The following is a 21,714-nucleotide window of genomic DNA, read 5'->3' on the forward strand; positions in this document are numbered from 1 at the left end:
TGTACAAGTCCCAAGATTTTTGAGATCTCAATGGTCTAGCAAACTACCAATTGGACCTAGGGTAATTGTTTACTCAGCACCGATTTTCAGGATGACGACGTCGTCGCAGTGACATATCATACTCTTGGCGCCGCTTTTGGATATTTTTCTTTCAATCGACCCCCATTGAAGTTGTCGAGGAGCTGATCGCCACATGATCACTCTGACTGTCGAGTTCAACACCGAAAACCCAAGTCGTACACATGGCTCCTAAGAAAGGTTCTGCGTCAGCAAAGGGTAATGCCTCAAAAAAGTCATCTGCCCCGCCAGTACCAGACAGTGAACACATTGTCTTCACAAATTCGCAACAGGATAAGAAGAAAAAAGATGCAAATCAGCCCGAGGGCCCGCCACGCCCAGACGCTCGCAAGGTGATCGGAGGTCAGTCATGGACAGGCAAGCTACCTGTCAACCTTCTCTCCGAACATTGTCAAAGGCAAAAATGGAATAAGCCCGATTACCAGGGTCGACAGGTCTCCGGAAGTAATGGAGAAAAGATGCATCGATCTTGGGTCGTTCTATCGAAGACAGATCCGAAAACTGGCGATGTCACGAGATTGCCTTCCTTTCAGCTTCCTACCTCCTCAGCACATCTAGCAGATCAACCCACAGCTCTCGAGGCTCGACATTTTGCTGCGGCCTATGCTCTTTTCCGTATATCGAGCATGAAAAATCTCTCCATGGCCTTACCTCCGTTTTATCGGGATCTTTGGAAGGGCGATTTTCAACGTCTGAAGGAGGAAGATGTGAAAGAAGATAGGGCCTGGAAGTATGATGCCGATCCTTTTGCAGCGGAGGTAAAACGACAGGAGATCAAAGCCAAAGTCGAGAAGAGGAAGCAAGAACAATTAGCGGCACCGCCCAAAATTGAGCCTCTGAGTTTGGTCAACTCAAGTGCTAGCGGAATCACTCTGAAAGGATGGGATCGTGCGCCCCGAATTGAATTAGGGCAGAGCTCCCGTATGCGCTTAGAATCCATCATTCGGACCAAAAGTACCTGGAACACCGCTGGCACCAAGATGACGAAAGCGGAACGGGTATCGATCGTCTCAGACCTAGCAAAATCCGGATTTCTTCCGAGTCACATTCAAGAAGCCTTGGACTATTGTGGTAGCCGAGAAGAAGTTCTAGAATGGCTGCTTATATATCTACCCGAAGATTCACTACCGAGTTGGAGCTTTCCTCCTGGTTACCATGCTGGTGTATCTCTTGTCACCAGTGACCTTTCCACTGATGCTAAGGTCAAGAGACTAAGTGAGGGTGGCTATTCCAGCCAGTTGTGTCTTCAGGCACTCCGAGACAATGATGGGAGCGAGGCTTTGGCTATGGAAGCGCTCCAGTTCAGCCTTGCGCCTCCAAAGTCGGATATACGCACTGATCTCCCATCAGATGCCGATCTGTGGGCGGAAGAGATGACAGCACTGGAAGCTATTTTCGCTGAGAGAGTCACAGTTGCTGACAAGAGTCAGTTTTCAATCAAAGTAACACCATCTAGCTCGCTTCAGTCTACACTCATGTTCCGCCTTCCAAAACATGGATATCCGATATGCACCCCACCCATTCTTGTGATTCACGATACAAAGATGCCAAGCTATGTTCGCTTGAGCATCATCAAACGGGCAGTGGAGTTCGCACAAGAAAATTTACTTGGGGATCAAATGGTATTCAGCCTGATCGAATGGCTAGAAGAGTCGATTCCCAAGATTGTTGAGCAGCCGGGGAAGCTCGTTGATCTGGAGATTTCTAGAACCTCGTTCACAGTACAACGACTCTCTGACGGCCATCTAGACGCCACCTACAAACGCAAGAAGAGACTCGATAGAACGCATCAACGGGATATGCGATCTAATAGCTTGATCTATGAGGCGTGGAAGGTCAGACAGGACTCGGAGGCCCAGAAGAAGATGTTGGCTTCAAGAGAAAAACTGCCTGCGTGGGCGAAAAGACATACGATCATTGAGGAGATTGACCGTCACCAAGTCACATTAATCACTGGTGAGACAGGTTCCGGCAAGTCTACGCAAGCTATTCAATTTGTCCTTGACGATGCTATACAGAAAATGAAGGGCTCATCAGCCAATCTCATTTGTACACAGCCAAGACGTGTCGCAGCATTGTCACTTTGTGATCGAGTAGGTGCAGAGAGATGCATCATCGAGGGTGATGAGGTAGGCTACATCATCAGAGGAGATTCAAAGGCCTCTGCGAATACAAAAATCACCTTCCAAACGACCGGTGTACTTCTCCGGCGCTTACAAGGAGCGGAAAATGTCAAGGCAGCATTGGCCAACGTCAGCCATATCTTCGTCGACGAGGTTCACGAACGCTCACTGGATACAGATTTCCTGCTTGCTCTTCTGCGTGATGCATTGCCTGTATTGCCGCATCTCAAAATTGTCCTCATGAGCGCAACATTGAATGCTGACACGTTCGCGAACTACTTTGGTGGTAGCCGAAGTGTAGGTAGGGTTCATGTAGAGGGACGAACTTACCCTGTACAAGACTTTTATCTTGACGATGTCATTCATCTCACCCAAAACGAAAGCAATCATGCTGTCTCTGCTGCTTCGGAAGGCCTCCCATCGTTTGACGTTGGCAGAGCAATTCAAAATCTAGGCATGGGCATCAACTATCGGCTCATTGCCGATCTTGTCCAGCACATTGACAAAGATCTTGGAAACAATTCAGGCGGTGTCCTGGTCTTTGTGCCCGGTACCATGGAAATTGATCGTTGCCAACGTGCCCTCAGTGATTTACCTGGTGTCCATAGCCTCCCACTGCACGCATCTCTCACCCCTGCAGAGCAACGGATGGTGTTCAAACGACCACCTCCCGGTAAGCGGAAAGTCGTGGTGGCCACAAACGTCGCCGAAACGTCCATCACCATCGAGGACATCGTCGCGGTCATCGATACCGGCAAAGTCAAGGAGACAAACTACGATCCGACTTCGAACGTTGTCCGCCTCGAAGAAGTCTGGGCGTCACAGGCCGCATGCAAACAGCGGCGGGGCCGTGCTGGTAGAGTGCAGGCAGGAAAATGCTACAAACTATTCACACGGAATGTCGAGCAGAACATGCTCGCAGCCACCACGCCCGAAATGCACCGCACGCCACTCGAGCAACTTTGTCTTTCGGTCAAGGCGACGGGGTCAGAGAGGAACGTAGAGGAGTTTCTGGCCCGGACGATCTCTCCGCCCGACAGTCGCGCGGTGGCCACGGCGATGCGAACATTGAAACGGATGGGCGCCTTGGAGAACGAACGGCTCACCGGTCTCGGCACATACTTGGCCATGATCCCAGCCGATCTACGCTGCGCTAAACTCCTCATCTACGGCGTCTTGTTCGAGTGCCTCGACCCATGTTTGACCATCGCCGCCATTCTCACGACGAAATCGCCCTTTGTCAGTCCCCGGGACAAACGCGACGAGGCCAAGGAGGCGAGATTATCGTTCTCGTCGTCGTCCGACGGTGATCTCATTCTCGACTGTGCCGCGTTTGAACAGTGGAAGGAACACTCGAGCACGACGACATCGCGGTACCGGGCCCTGCAAGACTGGTGTGGCAGTAGATTCTTGTCCCTCCAGACGTTGAGGGACATTGATTCTACGAGACGACAGCTACGAGACTCGCTCGTCGAGAGCGGTCTGCTTCCTGTGGATTACTCTAGGGTTGTCACGACGAGGTTCAACAAGCGCAGGGGAAATACCATGTTGTTGCGCGCCTTGATCGCGGGGGCGCTGAATCCTCAGATCGCTCGGATCCAGATGCCCGACAAAAAGTACATCGCGTCAGTGTCCGGAGCAAAAGAGCTCGACGCGGAAGCCAAGGCGATCAAGTACTTCAACGAGGAAAACGGGAGGGTGTTTGTGCATCCCAGCTCGGTGCTGTTCGACGCGCAAGGCTTCTCTGGCGCCGCGGCCTTTGTGAGTTACTTCACCAAGATGGAGACGAGCAAGACGTTCATCAGGGATCTGACGCCGTTGAACGCCTACGCGCTATTATTGTTCGGTGGACCCATCGAGATCGACACGTCGGGCCAAGGGCTGGTGGTCGACGGGTGGTTGAAGTTGAAAGGGTGGGCGAGGATCGGGGTCCTCGCGTCCAGACTGCGCCTCTTGCTCGACGACGAATTGACGAGGAGAATCGATTCGGTCGATCCTTCGAGTCAAGACGATGAAGGTCTATTCGACATTGTCAGGCAGCTGGTGGAGTTGAACGGTCAGGATAAGTAAGTAGAGGCTATCACGCCATTCTCGAAGTCAGCCCGGTACTACTGAGGGCCGGATATGTCATATACTATATACTCATACGGGCCATGATTGATGCACAACTGTATGCATGTATATTTTCTCACTCGAAGACGTCACAAAGTGCTGCAGCCTTGGTCCTAATGACTTGCGGGCCGAGGTAAAAATACAATGCTTCTAGGTAGCCGAGCTCGCGCTTCGTGTGCTACTCAGAAGGGGGAAATGCGGAGGTGACAACTACTAATAAACCGGGACCTTGGGGGTTCGTCGGTAGTATTATTATTCCGTAGTCATCACTTTATTCAACTCGTTGATACATACGAAGTATCCGTTGAAGAAATCGTCAGGCTCTGTGCGTACAAAGTCACCGCAACGATGCCGCGAGCGATTTCAGTCAAACATACTCCGGGCAAGCCTGGGCAGGTATATTATCCCCTGAGCATCGACACTGTACCGAAACCAAACCCGGGACCAGGCCAACTAATTGTTAAATTTCACGCGTAAGCCACGCCATCGAGACATTTATTGTCATTTTGCACACGTTCTGTGTTCTTCCCCCGGTTGATCTTCCACTGTTGCTGATAATCAGGATCAAAAGTGCTGCCCTCAATCATCGAGATTTATTTATTCGTCAGGCTCTTTACCCGGCCATTGGTTTTGGAGTACCTCTCCTGGCCGACGGATGCGGTACGGTGACCGATGTGGGTTCCGGGGCTGATGCTTCGTGGATCGGCAAACGAGTGGTGCTCAACCCAGGTACGGGGTGGGAAGAAGCCCTCGAAGGACCAGAAGACCCTCGAGGGTATCGGATCTTGGGCGGCACGAAGTCCAACGACATCGGCACATTACAGGAATATTGTGCCATTGATCAGAACGAAGTCGAGGAAGCACCTGCGCACTTGAGCGACGTGGAATGTGCGGCGATCCCTCTGACTGGACTCACGGCGTGGAGGGCGGTCATGGTCAAGTGTGGTTCTCACAATCTTCAACCTGGAAAGTCAGTCTCACACACCTTATCCTCACCGGTCCTTCGTCTCGAAACACTAGCTAACATGTGTCGATCGCTAGGAACATTCTCATCACCGGTATTGGCGGTGGTGTGGCTTTGATGGCACTTATGTTCGTCACGGCGACAGGAGCCAATGCCTGGGTGACGAGTGGTGACCAGGCCAAGATTGACCAGGCCGTCGCACTGGGCGCAAAAGGTGGTGTGATTTACAAGGAGAAGGACTGGCACTCCAAACTCCTCAAGATGTTGCCAAAAGACAATAAAAAGTTTGATGCCATTGTGGACGGTGCCGGTGCTGATATAGTTGAAAAAGGGGCCAAACTATTGAAGGTAACGAGATCGACGAATTTTCCAGTCTTGCATTTCAGTTCCTCTTGGATTAACCTCATATGCTGACAAGATTGAAAATTGCTAGGATGGTGGTATAGTTTCAATCTATGGTATGACGGTGAGTCCGAAGATGCCATTCTTGATGCAAGCCGTCTTGCGCAACATTGAAGTCAAGGGTTCAACTATGGGGAGTCGGAAGGAGTTCAAGGACATGGTTGATTTCGTCAAACGGTCCAAATCGAAGCCCGTGGTGAGTCGAGTTGTCAGTGGTATCGAGAATCTCGATGGTATCAACGGTCTGTTCGACGAAATGAAGAAGGGATCACAGTTTGGGAAATTGGTCGTCGAGATAGGTGACCAGAGACAGGCCAAATTGTGAAATGGTGATATACATATCTACTGGGGACATGTGGCAATTGAGTTCTTCCCAGTCAGTGATTGTGGAATGAAGCTTTATACAATGAGGAAATTTTGAGGAGATCTAAGTCATGGATGAGGAAGAGCGTTGAATATTCAGTGGTAGTACCGATGGATAAAGTAGCTGGGTGGACAAGGTACCTTTGTACCTACCTAGGTAGTAATGGGTATAAAATTCACAGAACTCAGGCTCACAGCTTAATTAGGTGCAGGTGAGGTGGTTGTTGGCCCCCAACGCTCCCCCCAAGTTGCCTAGCATTTAGGGGTACCTGAGGAACACCGTAGTGACAGCCTACAGCGCCTAACAATCTATCGCGTCAAATCTCAATCAATGACTTTCCGTCTAATCATTCTCCCTTCCCTGGGTATTTACAAGGGTCTACCCACAACAAATCCATCCGTCTGTGTAAGTACAGTATGTCATCGGATCGAATCAACTGTGTCGGCCCGCGTAAGATAAAGTTGTACGAGCCACGATGATGACTTTGCACCGGTACTCCGGCCTCTGGTATAACCAAAGACCAGAACGACTCTGAGCGAACAACAGCCTTTACCAGATGTCCCACATCAATTAAAGCCGACGGGGAATGCCCTGATACTCCGAAAACAGGTCGAGGATCATCATCGTCATCCCCATCATGACCTGTATCAGCCTATATCAAAGACACATGTCCGTCGACATTGCACGGTTGCCGGTAGGTTGTTTGATGATCCATACATGACCGCCTATAGGTTTGAGGCCCCCTTTCCAACATGTCACACTGCTCTTTCCCCTCGTTCAGCGTCTCTATCTCAACAAGTCACGATCCAGTCAGCATTGGATGACAAATTCAAAATCGGCGACCTCTCAACTTGCGCTTTGGAGTGTTGTACGAAAACTTGGAATCAGATCTTTGGAAGCTTTTCGGAATACCGACGCTAATTCCGAAAATCGGGTGGCCCCCTCCAGCTACTTATTACAGCCGTGGCCGACTTCGATTCCTCCCGCTAGTGAGATTCACAACACCAAAAACATCCCAGAAACCATTCGAAACCTCAAGAGCGGGGCACTGTCGGTCGGGTCTGTTCGAGCACCTGTTGGTCCTCTCTCTTCTCTTTATCTCTTGCTAAGCTCAGTACAGTAAATATCATTCCGTTCCCCGCCTCCACCAAAGCTCAAAATACTTTATCAAACCTCTTTCCTTTTTCTTCAACGAAGATTTCTCTCAACAAAGTATAGCTGTACCGTCCGGTGTTGAAAGCAACTCCTTATTCTGCTCGACATCTACTGCGGAAAATGGGCGACTGCTGCAAGACCGGTTTCCGCTGGACGGGCAATCCTGAAGGCAAAGAGACCAAGATCGCAGGTCTCGACACCTATGTGTCTGGTTCGAACAAGGATGCCGCCATCCTCATTGTCCACGACATCTTTGGCTGGACATTGACCAACCTTCGCGTGTTGGCGGACCACTATGCCAAAGAGGCCGATGCCACGGTGTATCTGGTCGATTTGTGAGTGCATTATCCGAAAAATCAGTCCGTGTCCAAAAACGATCAATAACTGACTCTTTTCCTTTTTACCTCACTCTTGCAGCTTCGGCGGTGAGATCGTACCTCCAGAGAATTTGGAAGATCCTGAAAAGGCAAAGCACTTTGACGTCGGAGCCTTCCTCGGTCGCCACGGCAAGGACAAGAGAGGACCAGAGATCTTTGCGGCGGCAAAGGCACTCAAGAACGAACTTGGTTATAAGAAGGTTGGGGCTATTGGGTTTTGCTATGGAGGTTGGGCTGTCTTCCAACTCGGCGCCAAGGGTGAGTTTTCCTCTTCTTTTTCTTCATAACGTCTCCTCCTTCCCTTTTGCCAGGCGTACAAATACTAACCTGCTCGTTCTTCGTTTTTGTTTTTCTATAGGCAACAACCTGGTAGACTGCATCTCCACCGCTCACCCGTCGTTTCTCTTGACCTCCGAGATCGACGCCGTGTCCGTGCCGGTCCAGATCTTGTCCCCAGAGAATGATCCTCTGTACACCGAGGATCTCAAGGCGTACTCGAACAAGGTCATCCCGACGCTGGGCATCGAGTACGACTACCAGTACTTTCCCGGCTTGGCCCACGGTTTCGCCACGAGGGGAGACCCTAACAACGACGTCCAGAAGAAGGGACTGGAGCGTGCCAAGAACGCCGTGGTTTACTGGTTCGCCCAACACTTGCATTGAAGTGGACACTTGGATGCGTGTGAGAATGAAGGCATCATGTCTCGCGATGCGGGCAGGGAAAAAGTAGATTAGAAATGGTATATAGTTCTGCACAGGAGGTACATGGTACATGATCACAATCCTCATGAGTACCCTATTTTACTGTTTCCCTACTCGGATCGTCAACACTCCGAAACAGTGGCAAAGTTTTCGGCAGCTATTGAGTTCTGCACATCTTTACCATCTCTCCGGCGTGTCCATAAAGTTGTACGCCTGCATGAAGGGAGGATACCGACTCCCGCTGACCTCGGCACTCTCGATGGCCTTTCTGATCTCTCGGTTTTCCTCGGGCGTCAACTTGACGTTCAACGCCCCCATGTTGTCGTCGAGGTATTTGATCTTTTTCGTCCCCGGGATCGGAATCACGTCTTCGCCCTGGGCCATGAGCCAGGCCAGGGTCAACTGTCCCGCCGTGCAGCCCTTTTTGTCGGCGAGCGACACGATCCGGTCGACGAGTTCGAGGTTCTTGTGGAAGTTGTCGGGGGAGAACCGAGGGAGGGTGCGTCGGATGTCGTCGTCGTCAAAGTCGTCCAGGGACCTGTACTGACCCGTGAGGAACCCCCGGCCGAGCGGGCTGTACGCGACGACCGCCACGCCCAGTTCCCGACAAGCGTCCAACAGTCCGATCTGGGGGGATTCCAACTCCGTCGTGAAGGGACTGTATTCGACCTGAACGGCCGAGATGGGGTGGATTTTGTGCGCCCTTCGAAGAGACTCGGCTGAACATTCGCTCAACCCTAGGTATCTGACCTTGCCTTGTCTTTTTAAATTTGAAAGGACTTGTTAGCATTTCCATCTCGCCAAATTGCGTCTAGTCAGGTATTCAACGCTAGGGGGAGGTGGTAACGAAAAGAACGAGGAACAGTGGCAGGAAGTGGTGGCAAGTGATTGGGATTGACGTGGATGGGGAGGAAGGAAGGAAGAAGTATGAGGAGGTGTTTCATACTTGACCAAATCAGCCATTGCCTCAACCATGTCTTCGATGGGAGTCTTTCCGCTCAATCTGTGACAATAGTAAAGATCGATGGTTTCGATACCTAACCTTTTGAGACTCTTTTGGCATGCTTCCTTGACGTATCCAGGTTCATTGTTGAAAGTTCTAGTCCCGTCCGGATGCCAAACTGTCGCGAATTTGGTAGCTAGGAAGATCTACGAACCGGCATGCATCAGTTGTTTGGAGTCTCGCGGCTGTACCGGTGAAGGTATGACGGTACGTGGAGTGTGATGACGGTCGGCTTACATCGTCGCGTTTCCCACTTCGTCTGAACCACTCTCCGATCAAATCTTCATTGTCCCCGTACACATCAGCCGTGTCCCAATTCCTCGCACCGACCTTGTGGGCATGGTCCAGAAACGCAAAGCGTTCCTCGTCCGGTTGTGGCTTGCCGTAAAACGTCGACAGTCCAAGGGCTCCGAAACCCAAAGCGGTGACCTGTGGGCCATTGCGACCTAGTTGGCGAGTTGGGATGTGTGACATTTTTGGACGTTGTTTTCCAGAATATAACTTTGATGATCTGATTGTCCGACAGTTTTTTTAGGTAATTCGAGAGAGGTCTCACTTCAAGGACAGGTACGTTACGACCACTTGAATTCAATATGGCATCGGTAAAGTGAGAAGAATCGACTCGTAGTGGCAGAGGTTCTAAATAGGACTTGACATACCAACTTGTACCCGACCGTAATCGTACTCGTATTCGTCTACTGACCTTTGCAAATCATAACTTCAAGATCTCTACTTCGTACAAGGTACTCATTAAAGCCCCCAAAAGATCGATTGCTGAATAATAATGATAACAACGTACAACAAATACTCCGTATTTAACACCCCAAAAAATGGAAAAGGATTTGTTGGGGTAAATAATATATTTTATGTATACTCCGTAAAAACTCCGCCTCATATGCATTGGATTGTCGTACTACGGAGTATTCGTACATACCTAGGTATATACTCCGTACACTGGATAGGTACTCGCATGGACGAAACGGTCCAAGTTCACCCGTTATGGAGTCGTGATTGAGGACTCGTACAAAATGACCTTCAGAGAACATTGGGAATCAATGTACAGTACGCTGGCTACTATCATGATGGGGATTTCCTTGAACGCTGAGTAATTGAGAGGATGACTTGGTGAAGCGGTCCGTAAACCCCGTCACGATATACAATTTCACTCCTTCATTCGTATCCGAAACTCATGGGCGTCGGACAGCGCTGCGACTTTGTAATTGCTCTACCCGTACGGATTACGTACGTACATGGAATGCCAGACGGCAGTCCAGAGTACAGGCACACGTGACAAGGCTTCTCACCCCTTTCCAATCCTCAACCATCTCTACTCACTGCTAGGGATCAACGCAGCGATACCCATTTGTTGAACAGAAACTCCTCAACTCCGTGCCTGCCATTATTACTCCCCCAGCCACTACCCTTGTATCCCGTCGCAGGTGCGTGGACTGTTTGAGTTTCTTGGGTCAGTAAAGGTGTCCAACCGACAAGCATTATCTTGGTGCGAGCATCACTTACCATCAGCATACATGGTCATTCCATTGACTTGAACTTGACCGAAGTCCAACTCACGGGCAAATTCGATCGCCTTCTTGTAGTTCTGGGTCCAAACCGAAGCCGAAAGCCCAAACTCCGTCTCGTTGGCCCTCGCCAACGCCTCATCGGCGTCCTTGACCACGTACAGTGAGGCTGTAGGCGCAAATGACTCTACGTGATTGATGCGTGACTTGGGATTCAAATTCGTCAGGATCGATGGCGTAAGAGACGATTTGCCAGTAAGGTCGGCGTTCCCTGCCAGAAATTCTGCTCCATCCTTTACCGCCTCGAGGATCAGCTCCTGAGCCTTCTTGGCTGCCTCAGCCGAGCTTGCGTCGCCGGCTTCTGGGATCGTCTTCATCGCTGCAACGAGTTCCTTCGAAAATGCATCCTTGACCTTCTCGACCACAATGATTCGCTCGGTGCCAAAACATAATTGGCCGTGATGTGCTAGGGCTGAGCCTTTTGTCAGTACACGAGCACTCTAGCTGGGTTTCAAGGTTCCTTCGACTTACCTCCTGCTACCACCATACCTGCTGCTGCTTTCAAATCCGCGTCTTCGAGAATGATGGCGGGGCTCTGGTCACCAAGCTCCATCAGCACCGGCTTCAGGTACTTCGCTGCCACACTACCGATGATCTTGCCGACAGCCGCACTGCCGATAAATTCGACCTTTCGGATCGCTTGATGTGCAATCAGAGCTTCCGTCACCGCCGCTGCGTCCTTCCGAGCACATTGAACTTGATTGACCACACCCGCGGGAAGACCGGCCTCCTTCAAGCACTCCAGCATGATCTGATGGGTGAAGGGACAGATTTCCGACGCTTTCAAAACCACCGAGCATCCAGCCGCTAGAATGTGAGCAATCCCACGGAAAGCCAGGATTAGTGGAGCGTTCCACCTGTTGCAGGTATCAGCAGGAGCGAACCACAGCTTCAACATACGTACGGTGGGATGATCAATACCGGCCCAATAGGCTCTTTGAATACTAATGACGTGACTTCGGGATCGGAACTGCTTGGAATGGTGCCATGGACCGCGGTGGTCACACAAGAGGCTGCCTCTCGAACTTGTTTCGCGGCATACATGACATCGAAGGGTGTCCACCTGTTGGAAGCGCTGGTCTCGGTGGTGTTTCGTTTTGCGGCTTCGTCACCTCTCCTTTCAAGTATGTCGGCTGCTCGTAGGAGCACGTCTCGACGCTCATCCACTGTTGTTTTCTTCCAAGATTTGAAGGCTTTCCATGAGGCGTCCGCGGCAGCGATGGCGACCTCCACCGTAGCACTCTGTGCATAATGCACCGTTTCTCCTGTTGACCCTTGTATGACTGGGAAGTTCTGTGAGTCGGGCAGGTTGAGGGCTTCTCCATTGATCACGCAAGGAACGACGCCCTTCCCGTCAGAGGCCTTTTTCAAATACATGTTTCCGCTTTATACTTTCGTGAACAATACTTTTTGTGGTATGTTGTCAAGATGGGTATGATTCCCAGTGAGGAGCAGACCGACACTTTAAAGACAGGTCGCAAGTGCTTGCTTTCGAAAGCACCCGAGCGGTCCTGCGAGTTATGAATAGCATCCTCGGAACGACCTCGGAAAGAGGCAAGGCTCCATGTTGGAAAGGTAACGGGAGGAGGAATTTGTCTCCCATTGGTGCGTTCTAGAGACGAACTCCTAATTCAGATGAAGATTGCGGTGCAGAACGTACTGGTGGCTGCATAATCTGGGGAAACTGAAGCGCTCAGCCGGAGATCTGGAGGTTTTATTTCCCCGGCTGGGTTCATTCCAGTGAACAATGTCCATTTTGTCGGCACATGACAAGTTTTATCAGTCTGGAGCCAAGGGCAATATCATGTACATCAATTTCAATACTTTCATCGTATAAGGGTGCACTTAGGGATGTTAAATGCATTCTTGGTGAGTCTCTGAAATCGGGCAGCTTCAAGATCTCGGAATGAGGAAGCCGCCGCACGTGGTTTATAATCATGGCGGGCCCAGTTGTCTGAGGAACTGGAAATCCGACAAGTCACTGAGAAACCGAGGGCCACTAAATAGATCTTACGCATAGCAAATACCCAAGCCACAAAGAGATGAAAGAAGTCGAAGGTCTTGCTGAGGTTGGATGTTGTTGAAGATCACGTGGGTGGAAGAACTATCGCTCCGAAATCCGAAGTCGAAACTGAAGACTCAATCATGGTTACTCTCATATCTGCTCACAGAGTTCAACATGAACGTCGTTTCTCTTCATCATACGTATGTCACCTTGTGAGATTCACCGCAGCATGAAACCCCCATCTCAGCTGCATTGAAGCTCACGTACTCACATGTTTCCCCCACCCAAGCAACACCCATTTGGCCCGCACAAACCCGCGGAGGGCCCGCATAACGAGAAATCAGGTAGGGAACCAGGCATAGCACAACACCATCACGCTAGAGAGAACCAACAAGGTCTTACCGTGGTGGAAGTATAGATTTCTTGATATGCAAAGTGATATTGAAGCCAAATGTCGAGGTCTGATGGGAAAGCTCAAAGATGCTTGTGTGAAAACGCCCGTCTCGCCGTCGAGCGCGGCATATTGCCGGTTCACATCCGATTGTCTCTCACGGCAAAAACCAATTGGGCAGATTCAGTGTAGCCTGTCGACTGTTCCACAATATTTTCGCTGGGTTCTGTTGCCCGTGGGCGCCGTAAGATGGCGGCCCCCATTGTACGTACCCCCACGGACTTCTCAAAATTCGACTTTGAAATCGCTCCGTGAGCTATTGTTGTGTGAAGCGCCAACTTCTGACAAGCCGCCCCGGTCGAGACAGAAGCTTGGGTCGGCGTTTGATGCCGAGCTCTGCGTTGGGTACAGCCACATTCTCGGACTTCCCAAAACAGCCAGCCGAGGGGTAGAGAACAATTTTCATCTGCTACTGTCACCTTCGTGTTGGGAGCTAAGCAGAGGGGTGTGCGAGGAAAACAAAGATACAGTGTACAGCACAGGTGCTTCATCGTTGGGTTGAGAGTCTGTAATAGAGAACTGTAGTTGAACTTCGGTCTCTCAACACCGAACAGCAGCAAACCCATTCTTAAGTGGGATAATGGCCCTGTACAGGCCTGACCAGCCAAACTCGTGGTTTTTTTCTAGGCGTGGTGTGGGGCGGCACTAAGCCTCCATTGCCTCCCCCTCGCCGGTCGTCGCTGCGGGGAACTTGCGGTAGTTTGTGAACTGCGACTGTGTGTAGGCTATATTTCCTGCTGCCCCAGTGCAAGCATACCCACCCTTCTGCTCCTGTTCGATCATTCTTCTCACTCTCCCACTGCAAACAAGATACCAGCAAGAAGTCGAGGAGTCGCCAAAATGCAGACTAAACAGTAAGATTCCCTGACGCAATCAAAGGAAGCTCAACAGGCTCTTTCCGGAGCATACTGCTTAGATTTGTATGCTGACAAGGTGACCTGCAGTTTCATCAATGATCCCACGCACTTGGTGCAGACTTCTCTCGCCAGTCTAACCCTTACCAACCCCTCCCTTGCCTTCGACTCTCTGAATAAGGTCATATATCGAAGACCCACCAAGGAATCACAGGAGAATCCCAAGGTCTCGATCATAACAGGAGGTGGTAGCGGCCATGAACCGGCATTCGCAGCGTTCTGTGGCAAGGGCTTTGTCACCGCTGGAGTCGCCGGGACAATTTTCGCTTCACCAAACACCCTTCAAGTACAGAGAGCGATCATGTCGAGAGTGGAGACCAGGAAGGGCGTTCTGGTCATCACCTTTAACTATACCGGAGTAGGTGAACCGATACCCTATAAATTCCCATTATACTGACATTCAACGCGAATAGGATGTTCTGAACTTTGGTCTGGCGGCCGAAAAAGCCAAAGCTGCTGGAATCGACACCGAGTTCTATGCCATTGGCGATGATGTCGGGGTTGGCCGGGAAAAGGGAGGAAAGGTCGGCAGGCGTGGTATTGGAGGTTCCATTCTTGTGCTGAAGATCATCTGTGCGCTTGCAGAAGCCGGTGGCAGCCTGAAAGAAGTGTACAACCTTGCCAAACAGGTGGCTGACAACCTGGTATCTGTTGGTTCTTCTATGGAACATGTCCATGTCCCTGGAAGAGAGATTCCTGCGGCAGATTCAGAGGAAATGGTCCCGAACGATGAGATTGAAGTCGGCATGGGTATTCACAACGTAAGATGACATGGTGGGAGCGCAGTTGAAGATTCGACTAACGTGGTATAGGAACCCGGTTCTCGTCGTGTTACTGCCACCCTCCCCGAACTCGTCAAGATTATGCTTGCTCAAATGCTCGATCCAAACGACAAAGACAGACACTTCGCCCATATCACCAAAGATGACAAGGTCGTCCTTCTGATCAACAACCTTGGCGGCGTTAGCAACCTAGAAATGGGAGGCATTGTCGCTGAGGTGTATAAACAATTGAAGGAAGATTGGGGCATCACACCCGTCCGAGCCATCTCCGGCACCTTCATCACCTCTCTCAACGGTATGGGTTTCTCGGCCTCAATACTCAAGTTGGAAGATACTGGACTTGGGCCTGGAAAATCGATGCTCGAATTGCTCGATGCACCAGCAGAGGCTCTGGGCTGGTCCGCACCCATCAACACCGAGACATGGAATGCGAAGAACGATTCCACGATGGAACACGAAGCGGACAGCTCCAGAGATCTCAAAGCCAGTAATTTGTCGATTGACCCTAAGCGCACCTTGTCCGTACTGAAAGCAGGCCTTGACAAAATGATCGCTGCTGAGCCAGAAGTCACCCGGTTCGATACTGTGAGTACTTCCTCCTTGAGATAACCTGACTTCGTTCCTTCGTCGAACTGAGTGAAATGACTCTGACGCTTTGCAGATCGTGGGTGATGGAGACTGCGGCACTGGTCTGAAACGAGGAGCCGAAGAAGTCTTGACGGCGCTCTCATCAGGGGAACTGCCTAGCGATGCAGTCTCGTTTGTCAATAAGATTGTGCCCGTGGTCGAACACCACATGGACGGCACGAGTGGAGCGCTATTTTCGATTTACCTGAATGCCTTGGTTCATGGCCTTCGGGAGCAAGATTCAGGCTCAACAAAACAAATGGATGCGAAGACATGGGCCGCGGCCCTCAAGTCTGCACTGACAGCACTCGGCAAATACACACCTGCCGTGCCTGGGGATAGGACTGTTATGGATGCCCTGGTGCCTTTCGTGGATACGTTAGCGAGCACCGGTGATGTCAAGAAGGCAGCCCAGGTAGCAAGGGAAGGCGCCGAGAAGACCAAGACCATGAAGGCAAGCTTAGGGCGAGCCGTATATGTTGGCGGAGAAAGCGAGTGGATGGGCAAGATCCCCGACCCTGGCGCCTGGGGATTGTCAGAGATGTTGGTGGGATTGGCAGATGCTTCATGAATAATCAGCTCAGATTAGGCAACAGTCAGCCTTTTGTGCACTTAATCAGATTTTGTAGGGTATCACTCCTTGTCTTCTTTTGCCCACTTGTTTTTGTCTACGGCGCTTCCCCCAAGCAAATGCTCCCAATCATCTCGTCCCGGCTTATGCCCGTATGGAAGCCCAAAACCCTCACCGCTGCCGAGTTTGAAATCGCCGCACCCATGCATGCGCCTGGATCCCATTGTAAAAATTGCATGTTTTATTTTTTCTGGTGGTCATGAAATACTTCAACTCAACAAAACCAGGATGACACTATCACCCCGAAGGAACATTTTACTGATGAACCTGTCCTTGTTGACTCCCTTGGATCCGGCCTTGCCTTTCTCCGTCCACATTTCCTTGACGTTCTCTAAAACCATGTTGCAGTGTCGGTCAAACGCTTTGACGCGCGCGAGGAGTTTTCGATTGTTCCGGCATGATATTAGGACTTGTGTATGTGTTCGGGTAGCGGTCATGAGAATTGACAGAGGGCCAGTGGAGAGCTCGTGAGCCTCGAGAAGGGAAACTTCGTACTCCCTGCGGGTAGATTAGTATCTTTCAAAGATTTTCCGGAGTACATAGAATCAATGCGTATAAGGAAACAGCATCATTCTGCTCGACCCATGCCATCTTGATGATTTGCGATACCCAAGTGATGGATTGAGAGCGCAGCCTCGTCAGCAGGACATGTGTGGTGATAAAATGCGAAGCGGACGTTGGGGGCGGAGCGGAACCCAAAGTCACTTCCAGAGGGGCGGGCGGAAAGATTTGTGGTGGTAGCGGACGTATGGGAGGACAGAAACACCAAAAAAACAAAGGGAGCAGGGTATCCACATACGTCAACTCATTTCGCGGTTTATTGAGCAGATCCCTATCGAGACCATGTCAGCAGATGGTAGACAAGTCTAGCGCAACCTCGAACAATTGCGGAGATAAGCAGAAACAGGGTGTTGAGTCATAGCGCCGGGGGCACAGGAAGGACATACTGAATCTTGGAGGCGTCTGCCATGGTTGCTGAAGGAATACTTAAAGGCGACTGAATTCCCAGGCCGAAGGATGAAATGTTCAAAATGCCCTCTTCTTCAATTCAATTTGGAGATCGGAATTCGCCAAGACATATACTCGGATAAGTTTCCAAGGTAACCTCGAGGAGATTTTAACCAAGCTATTCGCCCCTAACGCCACTTAAAAGCCGCTGACCGGGTCTCGAATCAGTTTCCTTGGCTCGGGCCCTCGTCATAGTTTCCCCACCGACCGTGGCGCGCCTCTAAACTAAACTCCAAGAGACACGCTCCGCATTGCAACGCGTATCTGAAGAGGTCTAAGCTGGATGCTTGCTACCTGCCTCTCACCTTTTGTTCTTCACCTTTATTCTGTACCCGGACCTTGATAAAAAGCCTTCGTTTGTTGTTTGACCTCCGCACCATAAGCATTATACCGGACATATTTTCTTCGTTGCATTCGACGTCAACCTTGCCTACCTATCTACCTCTCCAACACTTATCACCACCTCCATCGAAGAAAAGCAGATCGACTGACACGCTCTACGAGCTTGACCAAACTCTTCCGCCTCCTTCGGTTCTCACACGCGATGATTGTTGCCTTATAACAATTCGACGATCCGCGTGTTGACAGGCGTTCAGCTTTCTGAACAGCACGCGTCTTCAACAATCCGAAAAAAATGGCGACGTCTCCCAACGAGGGCGTTTCGGTTAGGACAGTCAGACTCAAGGTGCTGTACACGTTCGATGTTGAACAGAAAGATAACCACCTTGCAAGATGGCCCCATCCATTGGATGTTCAGACTGCGTTCGTGGACGAGGCCAACCAAATCGGCGTCATAGACTTACGAACTTGCCTCGAAGCTATCACGACAGCCAGCCCAGAAATGACAGCTAACCCCGATAATGATTACACCGTCTATGCCTACGACTACTCAGAACCGGACACACCTCTGGTAGGCCAGGGTATGCTCTCAAAAACAATGTCAGATCAGGAACAGGGCGCAGGAAGCGAAGGCGAAGCTATGGTGACAGGGAGAATCACAAAGAATGTTATGGGCTTGTTCTCGAGAAATGCCCAAGAGACTCTCGAAGTCAAATTGAGACTCAGGCCGGTCAACACTTATTTCCAGCGAAACCGATCAGGCAGTATCAGCTCTCAAGACGGTATTCGTCCCTGGGGGGCAGGGGCTGGCGGACAGTATACTCGCTCAGGTTCACCGGTCGATACGACTGGCCTCGAAAATATGCAGCGGATGCTCAACGGAGAGAACTTACCGATTCCAGGTCAGCTTAGTAGGCCAGGCACACCAACTGGAACCCAAGCATTCAGTGCCTCGTCACGTCAGGCCCCAACCCAATCCAGACCTAGTTCGAGAGCTGGCATGCGGCAGGTGTCGCATTCAAGACGCGATTCTTTTAACTCGGGCTACTACAGTGGTGAAGAGAATATGGAGGAAGGTCCGGCTCGAAAGAGAGCCAAGATAACAAAGGTAGATTGGCCTTCCAAGTCTAACCTCAACATCGAACGTCAACCAGATTCTCTACGTGTTGCAGCTAGCACCGCCTCTAGCGTACGACTGCATCGACCTGTTCCAATAAATCCTGGTGTATCTCAGGTTGCTGCGGCTGCAGAAGATCCTGTCAGACCGCCCACTCCCATTCCAGTCAACAAGTCGGGCAAGCCGCGTGGTCGGGTTGGACGACCACGAAAGAACGCTCCAAGCAATCTTGCGCAAGGTACACAGGTCCGAGAATCATCTCCAGCCCTTGAATCTACCTCGCACTCGGAGCTTCTAAATATCCCTATGACCTCACCCGAAGAAACGCGAGGTCGAAGCGTTTCGAGTACGCCTGCGAATATCCCCTCTTCCCCTCCTGTGATGCCGGAACAGCCAGCGATTACGAGTCCTGCTCTTCCGCCTTTGGCCGGCCATGACTCCGGCTTCATGAGTGGCAACCTTGATGATTTGTTTGGCGATGACCAACTCCTTCACTTTGAAGACTTTATCATGGAAAAACCCGAAGAGACAGATGGTGGTGAAAGTGCTGTACAATTGCAACCTGCTGATGGCTCCGAGTATCCAACTGTCTTCGACGATGATTATGATTTTGGCGAGATGGCTACCGAAGCTCCAAAAACTGAAATGGTGCCTCCTCCCCTACCTCAACAAGCGGCTCCGCGGTCTTTGGCCAGAGCACAGTCCTATACCGCTGCCTCTCGAGCGAGCATGTCTTCTCCAAGATTAGCGCCAGCACCGGTCCCCAGGGCACGCCAGATTATGGAAGAAAGACGGGAGCAACAACGACTCAAGCCGATCGCCCCTGCGTTGGTCCCTAAAAGTGATCCTGCACCGAGAAATATTCAACGAGCACAAACATGGGCTCCAGATAGCGACGCCATCATGTCAGACGCATTTGGTATGGACGAATCCAAGACAAAGGCTGCAACCAAGAAGAAAGTAGGATTGGAACAGACCAAGGCTAGGCTCGAAAATGCTATTGCGAAAGGAGAGATGCCGCCATTTTGTGACAATTGTGGCTCCATCGAGACCCCGGCATGGCGTCGAGCATACGTGAAAGTCTTTGACAGTGGTTGGGACCAGATCGAGACATCCTTGGCAACAGGAGAATGTTGTTACAAGGAAATTCTGGAAACGAATGCAGATGGCTCAGTCAAAACTTTCAGAGGATACAAGGTTGAGAAGAGAGCTGGAGACGAGGAAGATAAATGGACAGCTATCATACTTTGCAACCGTGAGTAGTGTCTCAGTGTGATCTCGACTTGACTAATATTTGACTAGCTTGTGGCTTGTGGTTTCATAAACAGAGATGCCCACGGCCTCGTGAGAAGTGGCAAAAGAAGGATCCGAAGGAAAAGGGCAAGCGAAAGAGGAACAATACTGCAAAAGATCCGAAGAAGGGCAATGCAAACGCAAACCTTAAAAGTGATGCCCAGACACCTGCTAGCGACGATTCTTCACCCGACACCGCCACCGAAGCACCTGACGCCGAGGAAAATGACAACGAAATGTCCAACAATGACCTACCAATTGACGACGAGAATGAACCTCAGTTGCCTTCGATGCCACGCACATTCAGGGCTAGTAGTGCCGGCCCTGGACCCAGAGGACTGCAGGCTCGTCAACACCGTCGATCAACCGGACGTCAGGTACAATCAAGCCCTGGCCATCGCAACGGCTCTGAGGGACTTCCCATTGAGATCGACCTGACGCCGAAACCTATCCGACGACAACTCTTTCCGTCCCCAGACAAACCACAAGTGCGATCAGATCCAAGTCAATTCACCGCTGCAGCGAAGCATGTGACGCACCTTCCCGCCTTTGTTCGACGTAGCCCTCGACTTAACAAGACGAGAGATGTGTTTGCCACGCATTCAGGTTCTGTAGCAATTACTGTCGATGGCAAGGAGAATGCAGAACCGGCAGCTGCTGTCGTTGACGATGGCCTCGCAGATTTGTTTGATGAAGGATCGACGGAGGTAGAGTTGCCCCCTCCAATGACACCACAAAGACGATCGGAAAGACTGCTCCTCAAGACACCTTCCAAAACTCCACAACGACAATTCGGCGCTGAAATGTCTCCCAATGCCGACCTGTTACCGAACTTCCGCACGCCGAGATCAAAGCAAAGACATCATCCCGCTACAGCCACTCTCACCATCTCAAAAAGTGTGCTTGAGATGACCCCGTTTACACGTTCGATTCATGATGCGATACTCAGCGATGCTCCCTTCATCACAAACGTGCCTGGCGAAGGGAAGATATCCGACATTGCTGAGACGAAGAAGAGCCCGCCAAAGAAGGCCATTTCTTTCGATTTTCCTGACTTGCCTTCTCTGAAGAATTCATCCCCGATGTCAGCCGAGCAACTGCTCAACTTCAACTTCTCAGAGCTGACGACTGATCGTTTGGACAGCGATTTCGCAGATCCATTTGCAACGACGGGAATGATGCCTAGTTCGCCACCCGCAGGTCTCTTTGACTTTCCCAATGCTGATCATTGCTTGGATGATATGTGGTACAGCATGGTTGATTCTAATGCAGGACAGTCCTATCCTGATTCTTCTGCGCTAGCCCTGGCTACACCAGGTCAGAGTTTGAGGAGGAGCCCTCGAAGCCAGAAGGTGAAATAAGTGCTCCCACGAATGAAACTTATCAAGATTTATGAACCCACGTTTTTTGGGTGGGCTTTGTGTCATAGAGGATGGCATTGTTTTGCAGCTTCATTCTTTTGAGCGATACAGGTTTTATGTATAGTACCAGACGGCTAATGACGTGTATGAAATCAAAAGCGAAAGAGTCTGCTGGACATGATTATGCAGAGCGAGGCCATTATCAAAGAAGCAGATATCATCTGAGCTCTTTCCTTGATGTCAGTTCTTAAACCATTGATTTTAGTTACATTTCAGCATGAATCGTGCCTTTTGTCTCTACCCGCGGCATCGTAATATCTTTTGAC

General features: G+C 50.7%; 8 protein-coding genes across 10 annotated transcripts; 5 read left to right on the top strand and 3 right to left on the bottom strand.

Moving 5' to 3' along the window:
* Nucleotides 1-242: 242 nt before the first annotated feature.
* Nucleotides 243-4,271, top strand: PV06_07338 (uncharacterized protein; the record flags this gene model as incomplete). The annotated part of the gene is made up of 1 exon (XM_016408569.1): nucleotides 243-4,271. One exon carries the CDS (start codon nucleotides 243-245, stop codon nucleotides 4,269-4,271), a length of 4,029 nt encoding a protein of 1,342 aa, XP_016260323.1.
* A 390-nt stretch (nucleotides 4,272-4,661) lies between these two features.
* PV06_07339 (uncharacterized protein) lies at nucleotides 4,662-6,226 on the top strand (the record flags this gene model as incomplete). Its single annotated transcript, XM_016408570.1, has 4 exons — nucleotides 4,662-4,786; nucleotides 4,876-5,283; nucleotides 5,355-5,625; nucleotides 5,711-6,226. 4 exons carry the CDS (start codon nucleotides 4,662-4,664, stop codon nucleotides 6,002-6,004), a joined length of 1,098 nt encoding a protein of 365 aa, XP_016260324.1. The 3' UTR covers nucleotides 6,005-6,226.
* Nucleotides 6,227-6,747: 521 nt separating this feature from the next.
* On the top strand, nucleotides 6,748-8,374 carry PV06_07340. Of its 3 annotated transcripts, none has more exons than XM_016408572.1 (4): nucleotides 6,748-7,118; nucleotides 7,164-7,533; nucleotides 7,616-7,833; nucleotides 7,934-8,374. In XM_016408572.1, the coding sequence occupies exons 2-4, from the start codon at nucleotides 7,319-7,321 to the stop codon at nucleotides 8,236-8,238; spliced, it is 738 nt and encodes a 245-aa protein (XP_016260326.1). In that variant the 5' UTR covers nucleotides 6,748-7,118; nucleotides 7,164-7,318; the 3' UTR covers nucleotides 8,239-8,374. The 3 variants fall into 3 exon arrangements, with proteins under 3 accessions (XP_016260326.1, XP_016260327.1, XP_016260325.1); XM_016408573.1 differs by having other exon boundaries at nucleotides 6,748-7,102; XM_016408571.1 differs by having other exon boundaries at nucleotides 6,748-7,533.
* On the bottom strand, nucleotides 8,288-10,043 carry PV06_07341 (uncharacterized protein). Its single transcript, XM_016408574.1, has 3 exons — nucleotides 9,518-10,043; nucleotides 9,224-9,426; nucleotides 8,288-9,037 (listed from the first exon to the last, which is right to left on the bottom strand). Exons 1-3 carry the CDS (start codon nucleotides 9,752-9,754, stop codon nucleotides 8,455-8,457), a joined length of 1,023 nt encoding a protein of 340 aa, XP_016260328.1. The 5' UTR covers nucleotides 9,755-10,043; the 3' UTR covers nucleotides 8,288-8,454.
* A 581-nt stretch (nucleotides 10,044-10,624) lies between these two features.
* PV06_07342 (uncharacterized protein) lies at nucleotides 10,625-12,237 on the bottom strand (the record flags this gene model as incomplete). Its single annotated transcript, XM_016408575.1, has 4 exons — nucleotides 10,625-10,728; nucleotides 10,799-11,272; nucleotides 11,332-11,717; nucleotides 11,765-12,237. The coding sequence occupies 4 exons, from the start codon at nucleotides 12,235-12,237 to the stop codon at nucleotides 10,625-10,627; spliced, it is 1,437 nt and encodes a 478-aa protein (XP_016260329.1).
* A 1,820-nt stretch (nucleotides 12,238-14,057) lies between these two features.
* On the top strand, nucleotides 14,058-16,279 carry PV06_07343 (dihydroxyacetone kinase). Its single transcript, XM_016408576.1, has 5 exons — nucleotides 14,058-14,170; nucleotides 14,261-14,588; nucleotides 14,644-14,991; nucleotides 15,043-15,597; nucleotides 15,674-16,279. The coding sequence occupies exons 1-5, from the start codon at nucleotides 14,157-14,159 to the stop codon at nucleotides 16,208-16,210; spliced, it is 1,782 nt and encodes a 593-aa protein (XP_016260330.1). The 5' UTR covers nucleotides 14,058-14,156; the 3' UTR covers nucleotides 16,211-16,279.
* PV06_07344 (small nuclear ribonucleoprotein Sm D2) lies at nucleotides 15,370-17,294 on the bottom strand. The gene is made up of 3 exons (XM_016408577.1): nucleotides 17,218-17,294; nucleotides 17,070-17,102; nucleotides 15,370-16,768 (listed from the first exon to the last, which is right to left on the bottom strand). Exons 1-3 carry the CDS (start codon nucleotides 17,238-17,240, stop codon nucleotides 16,480-16,482), a joined length of 345 nt encoding a protein of 114 aa, XP_016260331.1. The 5' UTR covers nucleotides 17,241-17,294; the 3' UTR covers nucleotides 15,370-16,479.
* Nucleotides 17,295-17,515: 221 nt separating this feature from the next.
* On the top strand, nucleotides 17,516-21,596 carry PV06_07345 (uncharacterized protein). Its single transcript, XM_016408578.1, has 2 exons — nucleotides 17,516-19,989; nucleotides 20,037-21,596. The coding sequence occupies exons 1-2, from the start codon at nucleotides 17,913-17,915 to the stop codon at nucleotides 21,386-21,388; spliced, it is 3,429 nt and encodes a 1,142-aa protein (XP_016260332.1). The 5' UTR covers nucleotides 17,516-17,912; the 3' UTR covers nucleotides 21,389-21,596.
* Nucleotides 21,597-21,714: the final 118 nt, after the last annotated feature.

The sequence above is a fragment of the Exophiala oligosperma genome, assembly GCF_000835515.1.
Source record: "Exophiala oligosperma strain CBS 72588 unplaced genomic scaffold supercont1.7, whole genome shotgun sequence".
NCBI classification, from domain to species: domain Eukaryota; kingdom Fungi; phylum Ascomycota; class Eurotiomycetes; order Chaetothyriales; family Herpotrichiellaceae; genus Exophiala; species Exophiala oligosperma.

What these genes read in the sequence shown, in the direction of transcription:
- PV06_07340 (XM_016408571.1), top strand. Translation starts at nt 7,319, where the DNA reads ATGGGCGACTGCTGCAAGACCGGTTTCCGCTGGACGGGCAATCCTGAA. An exon ending in ACGGTGTATCTGGTCGATTT is followed by an intron (nt 7,534 to 7,615) that starts GTGAGTGCATTA and finishes TCACTCTTGCAG; the next exon opens with CTTCGGCGGTGAGATCGTAC. An exon ending in CTTCCAACTCGGCGCCAAGG is followed by an intron (nt 7,834 to 7,933) that starts GTGAGTTTTCCT and finishes GTTTTTCTATAG; the next exon opens with GCAACAACCTGGTAGACTGC.
- PV06_07341 (XM_016408574.1), bottom strand. Translation starts at nt 9,754, where the DNA reads ATGTCACACATCCCAACTCGCCAACTAGGTCGCAATGGCCCACAGGTC. An exon ending in GAAGTGGGAAACGCGACGAT is followed by an intron (nt 9,427 to 9,517) that starts GTAAGCCGACCG and finishes GCCGGTTCGTAG; the next exon opens with ATCTTCCTAGCTACCAAATT. An exon ending in GCAATGGCTGATTTGGTCAA is followed by an intron (nt 9,038 to 9,223) that starts GTATGAAACACC and finishes AAATTTAAAAAG; the next exon opens with ACAAGGCAAGGTCAGATACC.
- PV06_07343 (XM_016408576.1), top strand. An exon ending in TCGGCATGGGTATTCACAAC is followed by an intron (nt 14,992 to 15,042) that starts GTAAGATGACAT and finishes AACGTGGTATAG; the next exon opens with GAACCCGGTTCTCGTCGTGT. An exon ending in AAGTCACCCGGTTCGATACT is followed by an intron (nt 15,598 to 15,673) that starts GTGAGTACTTCC and finishes GACGCTTTGCAG; the next exon opens with ATCGTGGGTGATGGAGACTG.
- PV06_07344 (XM_016408577.1), bottom strand. Translation starts at nt 17,240, where the DNA reads ATGGCAGACGCCTCCAAGATTCA. An exon ending in GCAGACGCCTCCAAGATTCA is followed by an intron (nt 17,103 to 17,217) that starts GTATGTCCTTCC and finishes TGGTCTCGATAG; the next exon opens with GGATCTGCTCAATAAACCGC. An exon ending in AAACCGCGAAATGAGTTGAC is followed by an intron (nt 16,769 to 17,069) that starts GTATGTGGATAC and finishes ATCTACCCGCAG; the next exon opens with GGAGTACGAAGTTTCCCTTC.
- PV06_07345 (XM_016408578.1), top strand. Translation starts at nt 17,913, where the DNA reads ATGGCGACGTCTCCCAACGAGGGCGTTTCGGTTAGGACAGTCAGACTC. An exon ending in AGCTATCATACTTTGCAACC is followed by an intron (nt 19,990 to 20,036) that starts GTGAGTAGTGTC and finishes ATATTTGACTAG; the next exon opens with CTTGTGGCTTGTGGTTTCAT.